Genomic DNA, 15,820 nt, shown 5'->3' on the forward strand with positions numbered 1-15,820 from the left:
AAACCTTTTGTTGTCATGACTGTCACCAAAGAAAGATTTAACATGATAGATTGCAAATAAAATGAAATACAATATTATATATGTCAATAATATTAGTAAGTAAATGACAAAAGTTTAACATAAGCTGTCTCAAGTAGTGGTCAATAACATGTTAAATAAAAACTAATGACTTTTCGAAACTACTGCTACCAAAATCTAAGCATGCAAACCTGATCTTTATCAACCTGAATCAATGAAAATTAATAAAAACACTGAAATTACTCAAAATGTAGCTTTACAAACGATCATGCTAATTAAGATGGTAGGCCTTGGTAACCCCAAAATCTTCCATTCATTTAATTTTTCTTACACCATTGAAAGGGTAAGGGTCTATGCATCATCTGCCAGTCTTGTTGAAATTCAATATAGCATTTTATGTTTTGTGTATATAGTTTATCATTGAAGATGATTATGGTGGACGAAACAATATTGCATCAAGATTTAGTTTTCTGAAGATTCTGCTAATGTTTAGGTCATGGTTCTTAGTGTTAAATATTATATGTAAACAAGAGAAAATGTGGTACATGACATGAAGTCCCACATGCACATGTTACATAATTATATCTGACAATAGTCAGAATTCTCTGTTTAGATGGAATTTATATGTATATTGCAATAAAACATTCAGAAGTTCAGTTTAAATTATATTTCTGATTCTGTGAACACAGTTTAACACAATTTCTTCCAAAGTACAAAGCTTGCATCTATAAATAAATTTAAACCATTAGAACTGTACGGGCATATGAGCACTTCCCATTACAAAGGAAGACAATCAATAACGACATCAATTTATTTAGAAATAGTTCGTTTCTATTAAGAAAAAACAAAATGTTCTTGTCTGCAAAATTGCAATTTCATAACTTATCGCTTCATCTCCTGTCTGAAAATCATTGAACATGTGTAAATATCTGATTATGCATGGTTTTGACAGAATTTTCATGAATATATTACAATCGAATTTACCAATTTATTCTTATATCCAATTTTATACATGATCAATTTTCCATTAAACAGTATATAGGAAAGGGTTTGGCGTTATGAAATAAAATTAATATAACCGATATAGTCGTTTAGTCGATATCTGATTAGATGAGGTCTACTGTACTAAAACAATGGTAAAAGTCTCATAACTTCTGTTAAAATGATCAAAACAAAATGGTTGTACATTACAATGAACTGTACATGATATAAAAAAATCCTACCAAGGAAGAGAGCTTTCTGTAAAATGAGACATTGAAGAGTTACGTATACAAGGTGCCATTGTTACAATATTAAAAAAGGCCAAAGCCCCATAACTCCCGTACAAAAAATGTAAAATCGAAAAAAATCCTCATGACAAATAGACCTATCAAGTATGAAAGCAGTATGTCAATCGGTCTGCGATTATTGATGTGTTTCAGACAGACAGACAATAACCATATACCTAAATATGGTATGTAGATGATGTCATATCACTATATAATTCAAGGTTTGGTGACTATGTTTATATCCCATCCAACTTGAACTAGAGAACACCAGAGATACAGTTTAGCATGCCTCATATATATCTTGACTTGCATCTAGAAATTGACTATGAGGGTCAGTTGAGAACTTTACATTAATAAAAATGATTTCAGCTGAGCTATTGGGAAATTATATTTGTATGTAGCAAAATTCCAGCAGCCCCTGCATATCAAGTATATATCTCCAAGTTGATACGATATTCAAAGGATTGTTTCATCTCATTGAGTGATGGTTGCTGCCAACAAAAAAATTATTGAACCAAGGGTTCCAAGTTGTAAAGCTGAAGTCATCTTTTCAAAATTTTTACAGACACAGTCATGATTTGGTTGACCATTATGTTTCACAGTTGAAATTAAAGAAACTTTGTGAGCACGCTCACATACCCCACGCCCCCACATTGTCACTGGGCAAACAAAATATCACCTGGATCCTAAGTTCAAAGACTAATAACTCCTACAAAAGTCAACTGATAAAAATTTCTTGAAGATATGCACATCTACATATTATTTTCTTATTATCTTCAAAGTTTCATGAAATTCTGTAGCATGGTTTCAGAGGAGTTCGGATGACAAACTGCTGCAGTAGTATATTTAGGCCAAGATTCTAAGTTCAAAGAGGCATAACTCCTAGAAAGTAAATTGAATAAAATTTTCATGTTAATATGCACATCTAAATAGTATGCCCTAACTATCTATGAAGTTTCATGAAATTCTGTTGTGTGGCTTCAGAGGAGTTGTGACGACGAACTGTTGCAGAGGTATATTTAGGCAAAAATTCTAAGTTCAAAGAGGCATAACTCCTAGAAAAAAAATTGAATCAAAATTTCCCGTCGATATGCACATCTACATAGTATGTCCTAACTATCTATGAAGTTTCATGAAATTCTGTTGTGTGGCTTCAGAGAAGTTGCGATGACAAGAACAGGACTGACTGACGGACGAACTGACCGCTCAAAAACATTATACCATACGGAACTTTGTTCCGTGGGGTATACATAGATATGTTCCAATTTTCCCATCTGGTCCCCTCGAGATCACTCTTGGTTTTGGAGGGGTTCATATTGTTCAGGATTTAGTTTATCAAGTAGCGCTTTGTACTCTTTTTTTTGTCTTTTTGTTGCTTTTTCTTTTTTATCATGGTATTGTCAGTTTTTCTTCAGAATATGTTTTTTATTAACCCTTTGGTATCATATTTATTTTTATATCTCTGTTCTAAGGCAATTACTCCCAAGTTGTCATTTTTTTTAACATAATGCACATTGTGCAGATCTTGACAATTTGAACATTTTTGTCCCCTCCAGATTTTCTCTATCTACAATGCTTTTAACACTTGCATTTTACCCCTATATTCTGTTTTGTGCCATGGTTGGACATATATTTTGTGCTGTGGGCATAATTGAAACTATTTTGAAAAGTTTGGTCCAGATTGGCCATGTGATTTAAGAGAGTATTTTTAAGTTGACGACAGATCCCACATGATGGCAATAGTGTTAATGTGTATCAAGTTTAAAGATTCTGAAAGTTATGGTTGCAAAGATTATCCTGGAAATTACATTGAGCAAGGTATGAAACTATGTACTGTAGTCTTTTATTGTTCATTCAACTAATGATGTCAAATTATATGTTATCAAAAGCCAACAGAAAAGCAATAATTATGTAAAATTAGATCTACAAAATGTACTACATTCAATATAAAATACTTGATTTTACCCTGCATTTCCGGCCAATTCTCCCAATGCACAACAAGCATCTTCTTTTTCATCTAAGTAGGAATTCTCTACACTTATTCTGTTAATAAAGAATTTCAACATGATTTACTTTTCACAAAGGTCTGTCTTATTTACAAAATAAACATTGCATTAAACTAAATGGCAAATGATTGAAACAGTCTGTGAAAATGAAGCAAATCCTAAACCAATCATATCATTGTATACAAAGTGCAAATCCTGAAATATAATTTTACGGTATGTCATGTATTTCCAATGTAGATTGATACAAAAACAGATGGAAAATTTATGATTTTTGAATAAAATAAGAAATAACATATCAAATGTATTGTCTTTATAAATTCATGATACAGGAAAGACATGTAAACAGGTTTTTATTACTCGTACAGACTCCAGGTGTGAAATTGATACACAAATGGGTAAAAATTAACAATATTTCATGAACAGAGGATGCAGGATATCAATCAAAGTACTGATGGACTGTTTACTCGGATACACCAAATATATGATGGCTGGCGAATAAATGGCATACAGAATTTCATATCCCTGTAGACTGTTGGAGTAAAAAATGAAATAAACACATTAAAAAGTTCATGCGTCCGTAGCGCTTTTCTGGATTTACCTTCATCAGGAACGCTTAAAGTCGAATATTTGAAAGACAAGGATGTATAAGAACCAATAACTTGCAGTTGTTTTCTTACATCCAGTGTCAAATATTTCAACCATATTGAGAACGATAACATTTTAATAGTAAAACAATTTGGTAGGTTTTGTGGGCACAATCAGAGGGTCGACAGGGTTAATCAAAAAAGAGAAAGATGCAGGGCACTTTCTGGATAATAAATTCAATACACTATTCACAATCCGATCGAATGTAGTTGTGTATATGAGACCAAACCTATTCTATACTATTTTTTACTCAATTCGCAACAGTTTGAAAATGTTGGGACTTCCGGGCCCCAAAACATTTTTACAGGTTTATTTTCCTTACTTTTAACACAGACTTTATGTTTTATTTATGTTGCCAGTATAAATAGTCATTGATTTTGTTATAATATATATTAGACCCCCCCCCCCCCCCCCCCCCAAAAAAAAAGAAGATATGCACACACAGTGGTACCCATTGACACGAAACATGAAGAATTTGGCACTATTAAGGCTACCTCAAGTAAAACTAAGTTTGACGCCATTGATTATTGAAGTTATAAAATTCTATGATCGTCCAACGTGTGAAAAATGGACAGTTTTGGACGATTTTTCAACAAATCAAGTTCAATAACTCCGCAACGTCATATCAGAAATTTATATATAAAAAAAGGGAGCTTATTTCAATAGATATAAACAAGTCACCAAAGTTTCATAAAAACTGCTCAAAATGTTTTTGAGTTATTGTTTAAAAAACTGGAATACCCCTTTTTTATGAATAAAGTCTCAATACTCAAAAACGTAATATCAGATTTTTTTTTTATCGAAAGGGAAAGTATGACAATATATATAAACAATTCACCAAAGTGTCATGAAAGTTGTTTAAAGCATTTTTGAGTTATAGTCAGAAAACTGGAAAATCCCCTACTTTTTATGAATAAAATCCCATAACTCCGAAACGTAAAATCTAAAATTTATAAAAAACGAAAGGGAGCTTACGTCAATAAATATAAACAATTCACCAAAGTTTTATGATTATTGTCTGAAGTGTTGACGATGGACGGACAGATGGACGGACAATGGTATGCCATACTACGTCCCGTAAACGGGCGTATAAAAAGCATGGACATGCAATATTGGCAATTCAATGTTCAATGTTTAAATTTCGAAAAAAAAAACGAATTTGTTTGCTGGACAACGAATAAAATTAATACTTTCTCAGCTGTTAGAAAACATTTCTGACTTAGACCTTTTGTGATAATTTTTTAAAAATTTTACAACATGTCATTTGGGATGCATCTTTATTGAAATCCATTCAACTGGCTAAATTTCAGTCAAAAGATTTGTCTGTTTTGATCAATAAGGGTTAATAAAAATTCATATGTTAATACATCTATGTACAATCATTTTATCGTCTGTTGAAAATTAATCTTTACATTTTCATACTCGAGAAGATTTAGAGCTTGATTTGCAGTTAAGAGGATTTTAAAAAAAACCAGAATGTCTATATATTGTGTGAGTGTATTCATATTCATAAAAGGTTGATTTGATTTTTAAAATCAAAGAGGCAAGGCCAAAATTGTCCCTGAATTTATTTTTCAATAGCTGGCATTATCAAAAGTCTTTCTTTCTATCTTTATTTAAATAAACAGTTATCAGAGCTTTGTGTGTGTACTTTGAGGTACTCACAATATTATGGCTTATTCTAAATAGATAACCAAATTATAAATGCCTGAAGATACACAAAACTGTAAATTTGTGTTTTTATCCAAAAATGTATAAAGCACATTCAAATTTGTATATTTATCCAAATATGTATAGGAAGCACATTCTTAACCAAAACCAAAATTAAGTTTGAAGCATAGCTATATATTGTCTATTTTCATGTTGAATAGTGAAGTCCTTCGATGCAAAATTTTACAAAAAATATGTAAAATATGCAGTTATGTATCAAAATACCTGCAACATCAACATATAGCACCGACTTACATTTTTAATGTTATGGAAATATGTTGGAAAAATTGTTGGAAATTTTTTAAAGAATATGATAAAGACTCTTATATTTGAATTCCAGTAGGATTTTACATTTTGACTCTGAGAGTAAAACAAATACCAGCAAAATTGGCCCTACCTTTTTCTTCATAAATCTCAATTCAGATTTTCATGAGGAATCTTAAAAATAATTTTGAAAGAATCAGAATCTAAAACCACTGATGTTGCCATTGAAATATTACGCACTTGAAATACAGGTTATTTCAAGACACAAAACCTTACAAGCCTTTACAAATAAAATGCTTCGCTGGGCGCAGCTTGATACGACCGCAGAGGTCGAACCCTGAACAGTTGGGGCAAGTATGGACACAACATTCAAGCTTGATACAGCTCTGAATTTGGATTGTGATTAAATATTTGACACAGCAAAGGTTTCTGACACAGAAAGAATGTGGTCTAAGAACTTCAATTTTTTTAATTTACCTATTATGGTCCAATGTCCAAAATCAAAATACATGGTTAGATTCAGCATATCAAAGAACCCCATATATTCAATTTTTGTTGAAATCAAACAAAGTTTAATTTTGGACCCCAACTTGGACAAACTTGAAAACTGGTCCCATAATCAAAAATCTAAACACATGTTTAGATTCAGCATATCAAAGAACCCCAAGAATTCAATTTTTGTTAAAATCAAACTAAGTTTAATTTTGGACCCTTTGGACCTTAATGTAGACCAATTTAAAAAACGGGACCCAAAATTAAAAATCTAAATACACGGTTAGATTTGGCATATCAAAGAACCCCAATAATTAAATTTTTGATGAAATCAAACAAAGTTTAATTTTGGACCCTTTTGACCTCAATATGAACCAATTTGATAGCGGGCCCACAAATAAAAAATCTAAATACATGGTAAGATTCAGCATATCAAAGAACCCCATATATTCAATTTTTGTTGAAATCAAACAAAGTTTAATTTTGGACCCCAATTTGGACCAACTTGAAAACTGGGCCAAAAATCTAAAATCTAAATACATGTTTAGATTCAGCATATCAAAGAACCCCATATATTCAATTTTTGTTGAATTCAAACAAAGTTTAATTTTGGACCCCAACTTGGACCAACTTGAAAACTGGTCCCATAATCAAAAATCTAAACACAAGTTTAGATTCAGCATATCAAAGAACCCCAAAAATTCAATTTTTGTTAAAATCAAACAAAGTTTAATTTTGGACCCCTTAGACCTTAATGTAGACCAATTTAAAAAACGGGACCCAAAATTAAAAATCTAAATACACGGTTAGATTTGGCATATCAAAGAACCCCAATAATTAAATTTTTGATGAAATCAAACAAAGTTAAATTTTGGACCCCAATTTGGACCAACTTGAAAACTGGGCCAAAAATCTAAAATCTAAATACATGTTTAGATTCAGCATATCAAAGAACCCCATATATTCAATTTTTGTTGAAATCAAACAAAGTTTAATTTTGGACCCCAACTTGGACCAACTTGAAAACTGGGCCCATAATCAAAAATCTAAACACATGTTTAGATTCAGCATATCAAAGAACCCCAAGAATTCAATTTTTGTTAAAATCAAACTAAGTTTAATTTTGGACCCTTTGGACCTTAATGTAGACCAATTTAAAAACGGGACCCAAAATTAAAAATCTAAATACACGGTTAGATTTGGCATATCAAAGAACCCCAATAATTCAATTTTTGATGAAATCAAACAAAGTTTAATTTTGGACCCTTTTGACCTCAATATGAACCAATTTGATAGCGGGTCCACAAATAAAAAATCTAAATACATGGTTAGATTCAGCATATCAAAGAACCCCAAGAATTCAATTTTTGATGAAATCAAACAAAGTTTAATTTTGGACCCTTTTGACCTCAATGTGGACAAAGTTGATAACGGGGCCCAAAAATCAAAAATCTAAATACATGGTTAGATTCAGCATATCAAAGAACCCCATATATTCAATTTTTGTTGAAATCAAACAAAGTTTAATTTTGGACCCCGATTTGGACCAACTTGAAAACTGGGCCCATAATCAAAAATCTAAATACATGTTTAGATTCAGCATATCAAAGTACCCTAAAAATTCAATTTTTGTTAAAATCAAACTAAGTTTAATTTTGGACCCTTTTGACATTAATGTAGACCAATTTGAAAACGGAACCAAAAATTAAGAATCTAAATACACGGTTAGATTCGGCATATCAAAGAACCCCAATAATTCAATTTTTGATGAAATCAAACAAAGTTAAATTTTGGACCCTTTGGACCTCAATGTGGACCAATTTAAAAACGGGGCCCAAAATCCAAAAACTTAATACACGGTTAGATTCAGGATATTAAAGAACCCCAAGAATTCAAGAATAAAACCCCATTGAAATTGATCAAGAAATAAGCAATTTATACGAAGTATCTTCTTTTGCACAATACTGTGCAATTGAATATTTCTTGCTATTGTGCAATACTGTACAATTGACAATTTCTTGCTATTCCGCAATATTGTGCTATTGGATATTTCTTGCTATTGCGCAATACTGTGCAATTGAAGATTTCTTGCTATTGCGCAATACTGTGCAATTGAAGATTTCTTGCAATTGTGCAATACTGTGCAATTGAAAATGTCTTGCTATTGCACAATACTTATTATATAATAATTTACACATCCTGTTTGGTGTGTATCTCCTACCATATCATTATTATTTGCTTTTAAATATTAATCAGAAATAACCAACTTAAAATGGAAAATTTTAAAAGAAAAAAAAAGGAAAAAAAGAAAAAAAAAAATCCCCCCCCCCCCAAATTTTTTGAACCCCCTTATGATTCATCACCCCCAAACTCAATCCCAGCCTTCCCTTTGTGGTATGGTACCTTGCAGTACAATTTCAGAGAGATCCATACACTTGAACACAAGTTATTGTCTGGAAACTAGAAAAATGCTTATTTTTGGCCCCTTTTTGGCCCCCAATTCCTAAACGTTTCGGGCAATTACCCCCAAACTCAATTCTAGCTTTCCCTTTGTGATATGGAACCTTGTAGTACAATTTCAGAAATATCCAAACACTTACACACAAGTTATTGTCATGAAACTAGAAAAATGCTTGTTTTTTGCCCCTTTTTTGGCCCCTAATTCCTAAAATTTTGAGGCAATTACCCCCAAAATCAATTACAGCCTTCCCTTTGTGATATGGAACCTTGTGGTACAATGTCAGAGAGATCCATACACTTACACACAAGTTATTGTCTGGAAGTTACAAAAATGATTATTTTTGGCCCCTTTTTGGCCCCTAATTCCTTAACTGTTGGTACCATAACCCCCAAAATCAATCCCCACCTTCCTTTCGTGGTATTGAACCTTATGGTAAAATTTCATGGAGATCCATTCACTTAAACTAAAGTTAGAGTGCGAAAACCAATGTGTCTTCGGACGACGCCGGACGACGCCAGACGACGACGACGACGACGACGACGACGACGCCAACGTCATACCAATATACGACCAAAAAATTTTCAACTTTTGCGGTCGTATAAAAAAGGAAAGCAACAGTGCTTGTTTGCTATTTTGGCGTTTAGTTGAAATACTTTTTTTTTATAGTTATGAAACATTTCTACTATTGAATGATATAATTTCAAAAAGATATGTTTTAGGCTGTGTTCATGTTGAGCTAAACTTGGTGAGGTGTAAGTGTACTAAACACTTAAAATAAACTGTATTACGTTCCCAATGATAAAAATCAATGTTTACATGTAGTTTAAATCAGGTTTTGACTACATGCAGTCGATAGTCAATGTAGGTCTTGTGGGTTACGTGTACATAAAACTAGACATTAAGAACGTGGACTTTATTATGAATATTTAAGGAAGTTACACATATTGAATAAAAATGATTTTAATAATATTATGAATTAAGTTGTTTATCTATTTATATGTCAAAAACTAAAAAAATGCTGCGTTAAAAGCATGATTAAATTTAAATAGTTTTATTGGACCATTTGATTTTCAGTGAGAGGGGGGATTTTTTGCTGATGGAATATTCATTTAAAACCTGTTGATAGTACTGCTTATTTAAGCTCGAAAATTATTTTCACGTTAATACACAACTATTTCTTGCAAGACAAAATATTTTTTTTCATACTGTTTTGGACAAGGTTATTTTTTACAGTTAGTACCAGTCTAACATATTCATTTCCCAAATCCCCTCAATGGTGGCCACTGAATAGAAATATGGTAACTTAAGTCTTCTTCCAATCGGCAGTAAAACCCTTGCCGAAGTGGGCGTCCGTTTTGCTGTGAGGGATGGTCAAGTACTCAGCCATGTCCGTTTAAAATGGGGACATTAAATCTGATGCCTCGTGTAGAGGGAGTGCCACTCACTATCTCTGCATGTTAAGAACCCTTGTAACAACTCTTTGAGGGGTCCGTAGGTGGCCTGTTGCAAGGCAAAATTTCTGTCCCTGTCCAATATACTCTCTTTTCCCAATGGCTGTCAAATTTTTCCCGATCTTCATCCCGGACGGCCTCTACTACAGGAATTACCTATTGTATTTGTAGCAAATTTGTTCTCGTCCTGAACATGCATGAAATATTTGCCACTGGACTTTAAGCAGCAAACAATCAATCAATCTATCATTTCCAAAATCCTTTTTTCCCCTATTGTTACGCTGTTTAGCCTTAGTAATTGTGACATCATTAGAATCTCAAAGTTCTTGAAATCAATATTTTCTCAAGGTACCAACCATTCATCTTCTTTGGACAAACAATTGTTTTATTATTTTAATAAAAAAACAACATTTTTTTCAATAACATACATGAACATTTTTTAAACTCCATATTGAATTCCCCTGACCTCCATTTTCAATGGAATCAAACAATTTTTCTCACTTCCCTCCAGAAACAATAACATTTATTTTAAATAAAAGATTTTTTGGCGCGAATTTCCGATAATTTTGAGTTTCATAATACCATGAGTGTAAGATAGTATATTCTTTGTTTAAGTATACCAACGTGAGGTCAAGGACTGCATGTGCCATGCATGATCATCTAAGTATTATTAGCTGATTGGTCAGTTCTTGAGATTAGTAATTAATATCATATTTCTACATGTGCTCGGACATGCGGTCATTCGCCTTTGTTCTTGGAGAGAAAAAGATTGTTTTCTGAATTTTAACTGAAATACTGTAGAAAGGGCTTACCAGACAATCATCGAAGAATCAACAGATTATAAGGTAAATAAATGCAACAGTAGTATACCGGTGTTCAAAAGTCATAAATCGATTGAGAGAAAACAAATCCGTGTTACAATCTAAAACCGAGGGAAACACATCAACTATAAGTTGAAAACAAATGTACAACAGGAACACTGAAGTGCAACAAAAACAAACGCCAATATACATAGAAACGAACTATTTGATAACAACTGACATATTCCTGACTTGGTACAGGACATTTTAAGAAAAAATGGTGGGTTGAACCTGGTTTAATGGCTAGCCAAAACCTCCCGTTTTATGACAATGTTAAAAAAAAGCGAACCTTATTATAGATTTTTCAAAGTTAATTTCTAATTTATTGATTTTTTTTTAAAAGTTGCTTTTTAACCATGGTCCGGCTTAAATTTTGGTAATTCTTTTATTCGTCGTTTAGAGTCATTTACTCATGAACAATGTTTAGGGGAGGCACTCTTCGTCCCGGACATAAATGTGTTCAAAAGCAACAATATATGCATATAATTAAAGAATATAAGCCACATTCGGGTTTTCTTCAAGCCGGTGGCAACGATTTATCGTCTGAAAATGAGCCCGTCAAATTAACAAGAGATATCTGCGTTTTTGCCGATTGCATCATTAATGGCTATCATGTTAACCACGTGATAATTGGTCAACTTCTCCCGAGGTATTCCGAAAGACCGGAAACTGATTATAACAACAAGGTTATTGTTGTAAACAAAGAACTCCGGCATTCATTAGAACAAAGAGATAATGTGACTTTCGGGCAACATAGGGGGTTGTGGAAAAACACCTCAGATCTATTTTTAAAAGATAATGTTCATCTTAATGATGAAGGTATGCAAATATACGTTAAAAGTGTGCGTGCTGCTGTAGGAAGCCCTACACGTACATGTAGATTCGAGCATAGTAATATTTCAAACTAACGTTTATGATTTATGCAATTATTGTATGAAATTTTATTATTATGTTATCTATGACTGCTCTGTATATTAGTACTCCATGACCATATCAATTTTAACATAATTCATATAAATCTCTGACTGGTTTTGCTTACATGCAAGTATATAATGGTTGTGACACATGGTGACATGAAAAATGTCTTATTTATATTTTACTATGGTTGGTTATTTATATTTTCATATTAATTATTTATTAATAATCATGGTTTATGTACTATGTACATAATTTATTTAACCAGAGATTAATATGTCTTTCCCTATATGGTTGTGTCACAATAGGGATTGATTTTGGTACAATTTTAGTACTTTAAAAATATATTGGTTGGTTTTTACAAATTTTGGGTTTTGGAGTATTAATTAGTATGTCATTAGATGATAGACGCCCGATCCGAATGTGAACAATTTTTCTGATGGTGAGCAGCTTAGTTCCGGTTACTCAAATAAAGTTCAAGAGACTCCTTATGCAAGTCAAATGTTAAATGGAAAATTCGCGATTTTTTACTTATCATCTTATTATGTTCATAATACCATAAAAACATATTCACCAAGTTTTATCTTGATATGAACACTAATAAAGAAGAAAATTGGGAATTATTAATTTTATTTATTCGACCTTCCTGACTTCTGTGATGTAGTTTTAGTCTTTTTGCATGCCGGGAGTGGATTAATCTCATTTATAGGTTGCAATTCTGTAAATATAGACAATGCAATTTCCCATAGGAACTCCCTTTGCGGCTAAAACTCTGACACTTTTACTATGAAGTTTCGTGAAAAATAATATCCTAGAACGAAAAGTTTATATGCACTACTATTTTATTCAAAGGTCAAAATATAGGGCTGTGCGGCATATTTTCAACATTTATATGCCCTGAACTTCTAAGAGTTTAAACTTATACTAAAATTCTATACTACCCTTACCTCCATTTTTGGACCTCCTAAGAATTAAAATTTAGGCGCTACCATGTTTTTCTATACTGGTTTCATTCCCAAGTGATGTCTCTATGAAATGAAACACAGAGATCATAAATTGGAACCAGTACGTTAACAAATTAACATATCTATGAATATTATATATCTCCCCAAAAGAGGCGTGGTTTGAGAAACAGCTGTATTTACAAAGTGCAACCTATAGTCTTGTTCGTTAATCATCTTATAAAGCGATTTAAAGCGCATCGACGACTTTTGGCGTAGCTATTAACCAACTAATAATTCAGAAAGAAAAGTGATCAGCCGTGCAACTTTTAAAATTAAAATGCACCTTTTATATTTAAAGGATTTCTTATATAATTATAGTAATAAAAGTAAATCATACAATAGAATGTTTTTATGATTTTTTTTCCGACGGATATGTTGAACAAACATATATAACTGATAGTGTAATAAAAATGCATGTTTGTATTCTCACCTATTACTTCAGTCGAGGATTTGTCTTACTATACAAATCCTTGCTTCAGTCTAGTACTGTGTAAATACAATGCATGTGTATTATACTGACACCACCTGGTAAAGGCGTGGTTAAATTCACGGTTATTAAAAGATTAGCATTATGTAATTTTAATCTTTTGATCTTCACAAGAGTTTTGTTTGGCCTCAAGGGTTCACCGTTGTAAGTATGAAAAACGTGGGGGAAAAAAGGATAAAACAGAAGTGCGGGTTTGAGACAGGATATTTTTTATTATTATTTGGGGAGGAATATGGTGGCAAAATAACTGAATAGCCGTTATATATTTTTTAATATTTTGCGTTAGCTCAATTTTTTAATAAATAGGTGATCATTTTGTTGTAACATCGAAATTCTGAATTACTTTCAATTAAATAATTTTATAGATAAAAATGGCTCACATAAAACGAGCGTATAAATCAAAACTGTACTATTTCAAATTATCATCGGTAACCTTGAATATTTATTTAAATGTGCAGAGAAAATTATCAGTAACATTAATATAGTTTGGTCCGTCCAAAGCGATCTACATTTACCTAATCGGGAATGCCCTGATTAAAATATTCTAAATCTCACAACGTATAAATTCTTTAGCTATTTAACCAACGATGTTTTAAAAAATTAACAGAATCAATGTAATGTCAACTTTCCTTTTTTGAATGGAGAAAGATCGGCGGAATCAATTTTCAATGTGCTTTATATCTTGTACCTTTGCAAGACTTATCATTCATTCATAAACCCACTCTAAACCAGAGACATATATACGTCCGTTTAAACTGACAAGAATACTCCTAAAACGGACAAGCAGTATATTCTTTAAATTTCTGTGATTTAATACCAAGAAAGAAAAAAATCCCGAAATTAATTTGATACTCAATATTTTTCCTGGAAAATATTCACATCCTCATTCGGTCTGAAAAAAAGATAAGAATTTGGTATACAGAACATGCAGAAGTGGGAATGTCATAAAACCTTATTGTTATTTCAGAAACCATTATAAATGTGAACCTGTATACGTAAGACCTCATGGGACGTCACCTAAGATCATCAAACCACATACAGGTAATATACAAGTAGCTCTGTTATACCCGGAAATGTCAAGGTTAATCACTGCTGATACAGAATATACCAATGCAACGAAAATTCTGATGATTGTGAAGCATGACCATTCATTATTTTAGAGGCGTCTTAGGTGGGGGATTGCCGGAACGATTTAATTTAAATTCTGACTAGTTTTTTTTTTTCTCAATTTAAATCACTGAACTAAAAAAAGAAGAAAACTACGCCCAAGAACAGAATTCTTCTTGTAAATTCATAAATACACCGTTCTTATTTTGTAACTTTCGATAGACATGAACTCAAACCCCCACCCTCCCCAAACCTGGGAACAGTATATCTTACAATGTATATATTCCTGCCAAAATAACAAAAAAGGAGAAAAAGAGAGACATGAACGGTAAATCACATCAGATTCAGATATTTATATAGTTGATTGTCGTTAGCTAGAGATGTATACATGTCTCTGCGTTAACTTATAAAAATAACAGGAAAGTATAAACTTGAAATAGATTTATGATGAATACTATGCAACTGCGACACCCCTTTTTATCACAGCGTACATGCATGTATTTAAATGACTGTCCGTTATTTCGATTAAGAATGACAATCGTACGTAAAATCCTATAGTTCATGGTGAGACTTTTTGTACCAGATCTGCGACTTTTCTCATTTGATATTTTATGCATAAGTGCAATATTGGGAATGGTTTATTACCACCACAAGCTAACTAAATAAATTAATCAACCCTCTAGCTGACCAGACGTTAATCCAACTACTATCAGTCTATCCGCAGTGAAGTTTCTTTATTTCTTCAAATAGACTTTTTGGGGATCATTAGTGTACGTCCAGTGGCATATATATTACATGCATGTCGGAACAGGAAAATTGACATCAGGTACTTTTAGAACCATGTTCACATTATTATACATTATACCCAACAATTGTGATGATGACGAATTTCTTAAACTGTTCAAAATAATCTTATTGCAAAAAAAATCTGTGATTTTACTATGTCCATAACTTCGATGAACCAAACCAAGTTAGATATCGAACTGTATTTAAATTAGATTGGTTCTGGATGTTTCTCTCGTATATTCAATTTACATGTATATATTCTAAATTGCGACTATCTATAGTTCCGTAACCTTCTATCTATGCGTATAAACTAATGATCGACAAGTGCGTACATTTTGTTAAATCA

General features: G+C 32.2%; 2 protein-coding genes across 8 annotated transcripts in view; one reads left to right on the plus strand and one right to left on the minus strand.

Moving 5' to 3' along the window:
* Nucleotides 1-15,820, minus strand: part of LOC127701233 (importin-4-like) — a 997,117-nt gene that overhangs the window by 477,915 nt on the left and 503,382 nt on the right. For all 6 annotated transcript variants that reach the window (XM_052205057.1, XM_052205056.1, XM_052205054.1 and 3 more), the window contains exon 21: nt 3,252-3,329. In XM_052205057.1, the coding sequence (XP_052061017.1) occupies nt 3,252-3,329 (78 nt within the window). The remainder of the gene's footprint in view (nt 1-3,251; nt 3,330-15,820) is intronic.
* The window catches only part of LOC127701240 (zinc finger CCCH domain-containing protein 13-like), a 406,889-nt gene that overhangs the window by 308,939 nt on the left and 82,130 nt on the right, over nt 1-15,820 (plus strand). The window lies entirely within an intron of this gene.

This window comes from Mytilus californianus, unplaced genomic scaffold (assembly GCF_021869535.1).
Source record: "Mytilus californianus isolate M0D057914Y unplaced genomic scaffold, xbMytCali1.0.p SCAF_5, whole genome shotgun sequence".
In the NCBI taxonomy this organism is placed as follows: domain Eukaryota; kingdom Metazoa; phylum Mollusca; class Bivalvia; order Mytilida; family Mytilidae; genus Mytilus; species Mytilus californianus.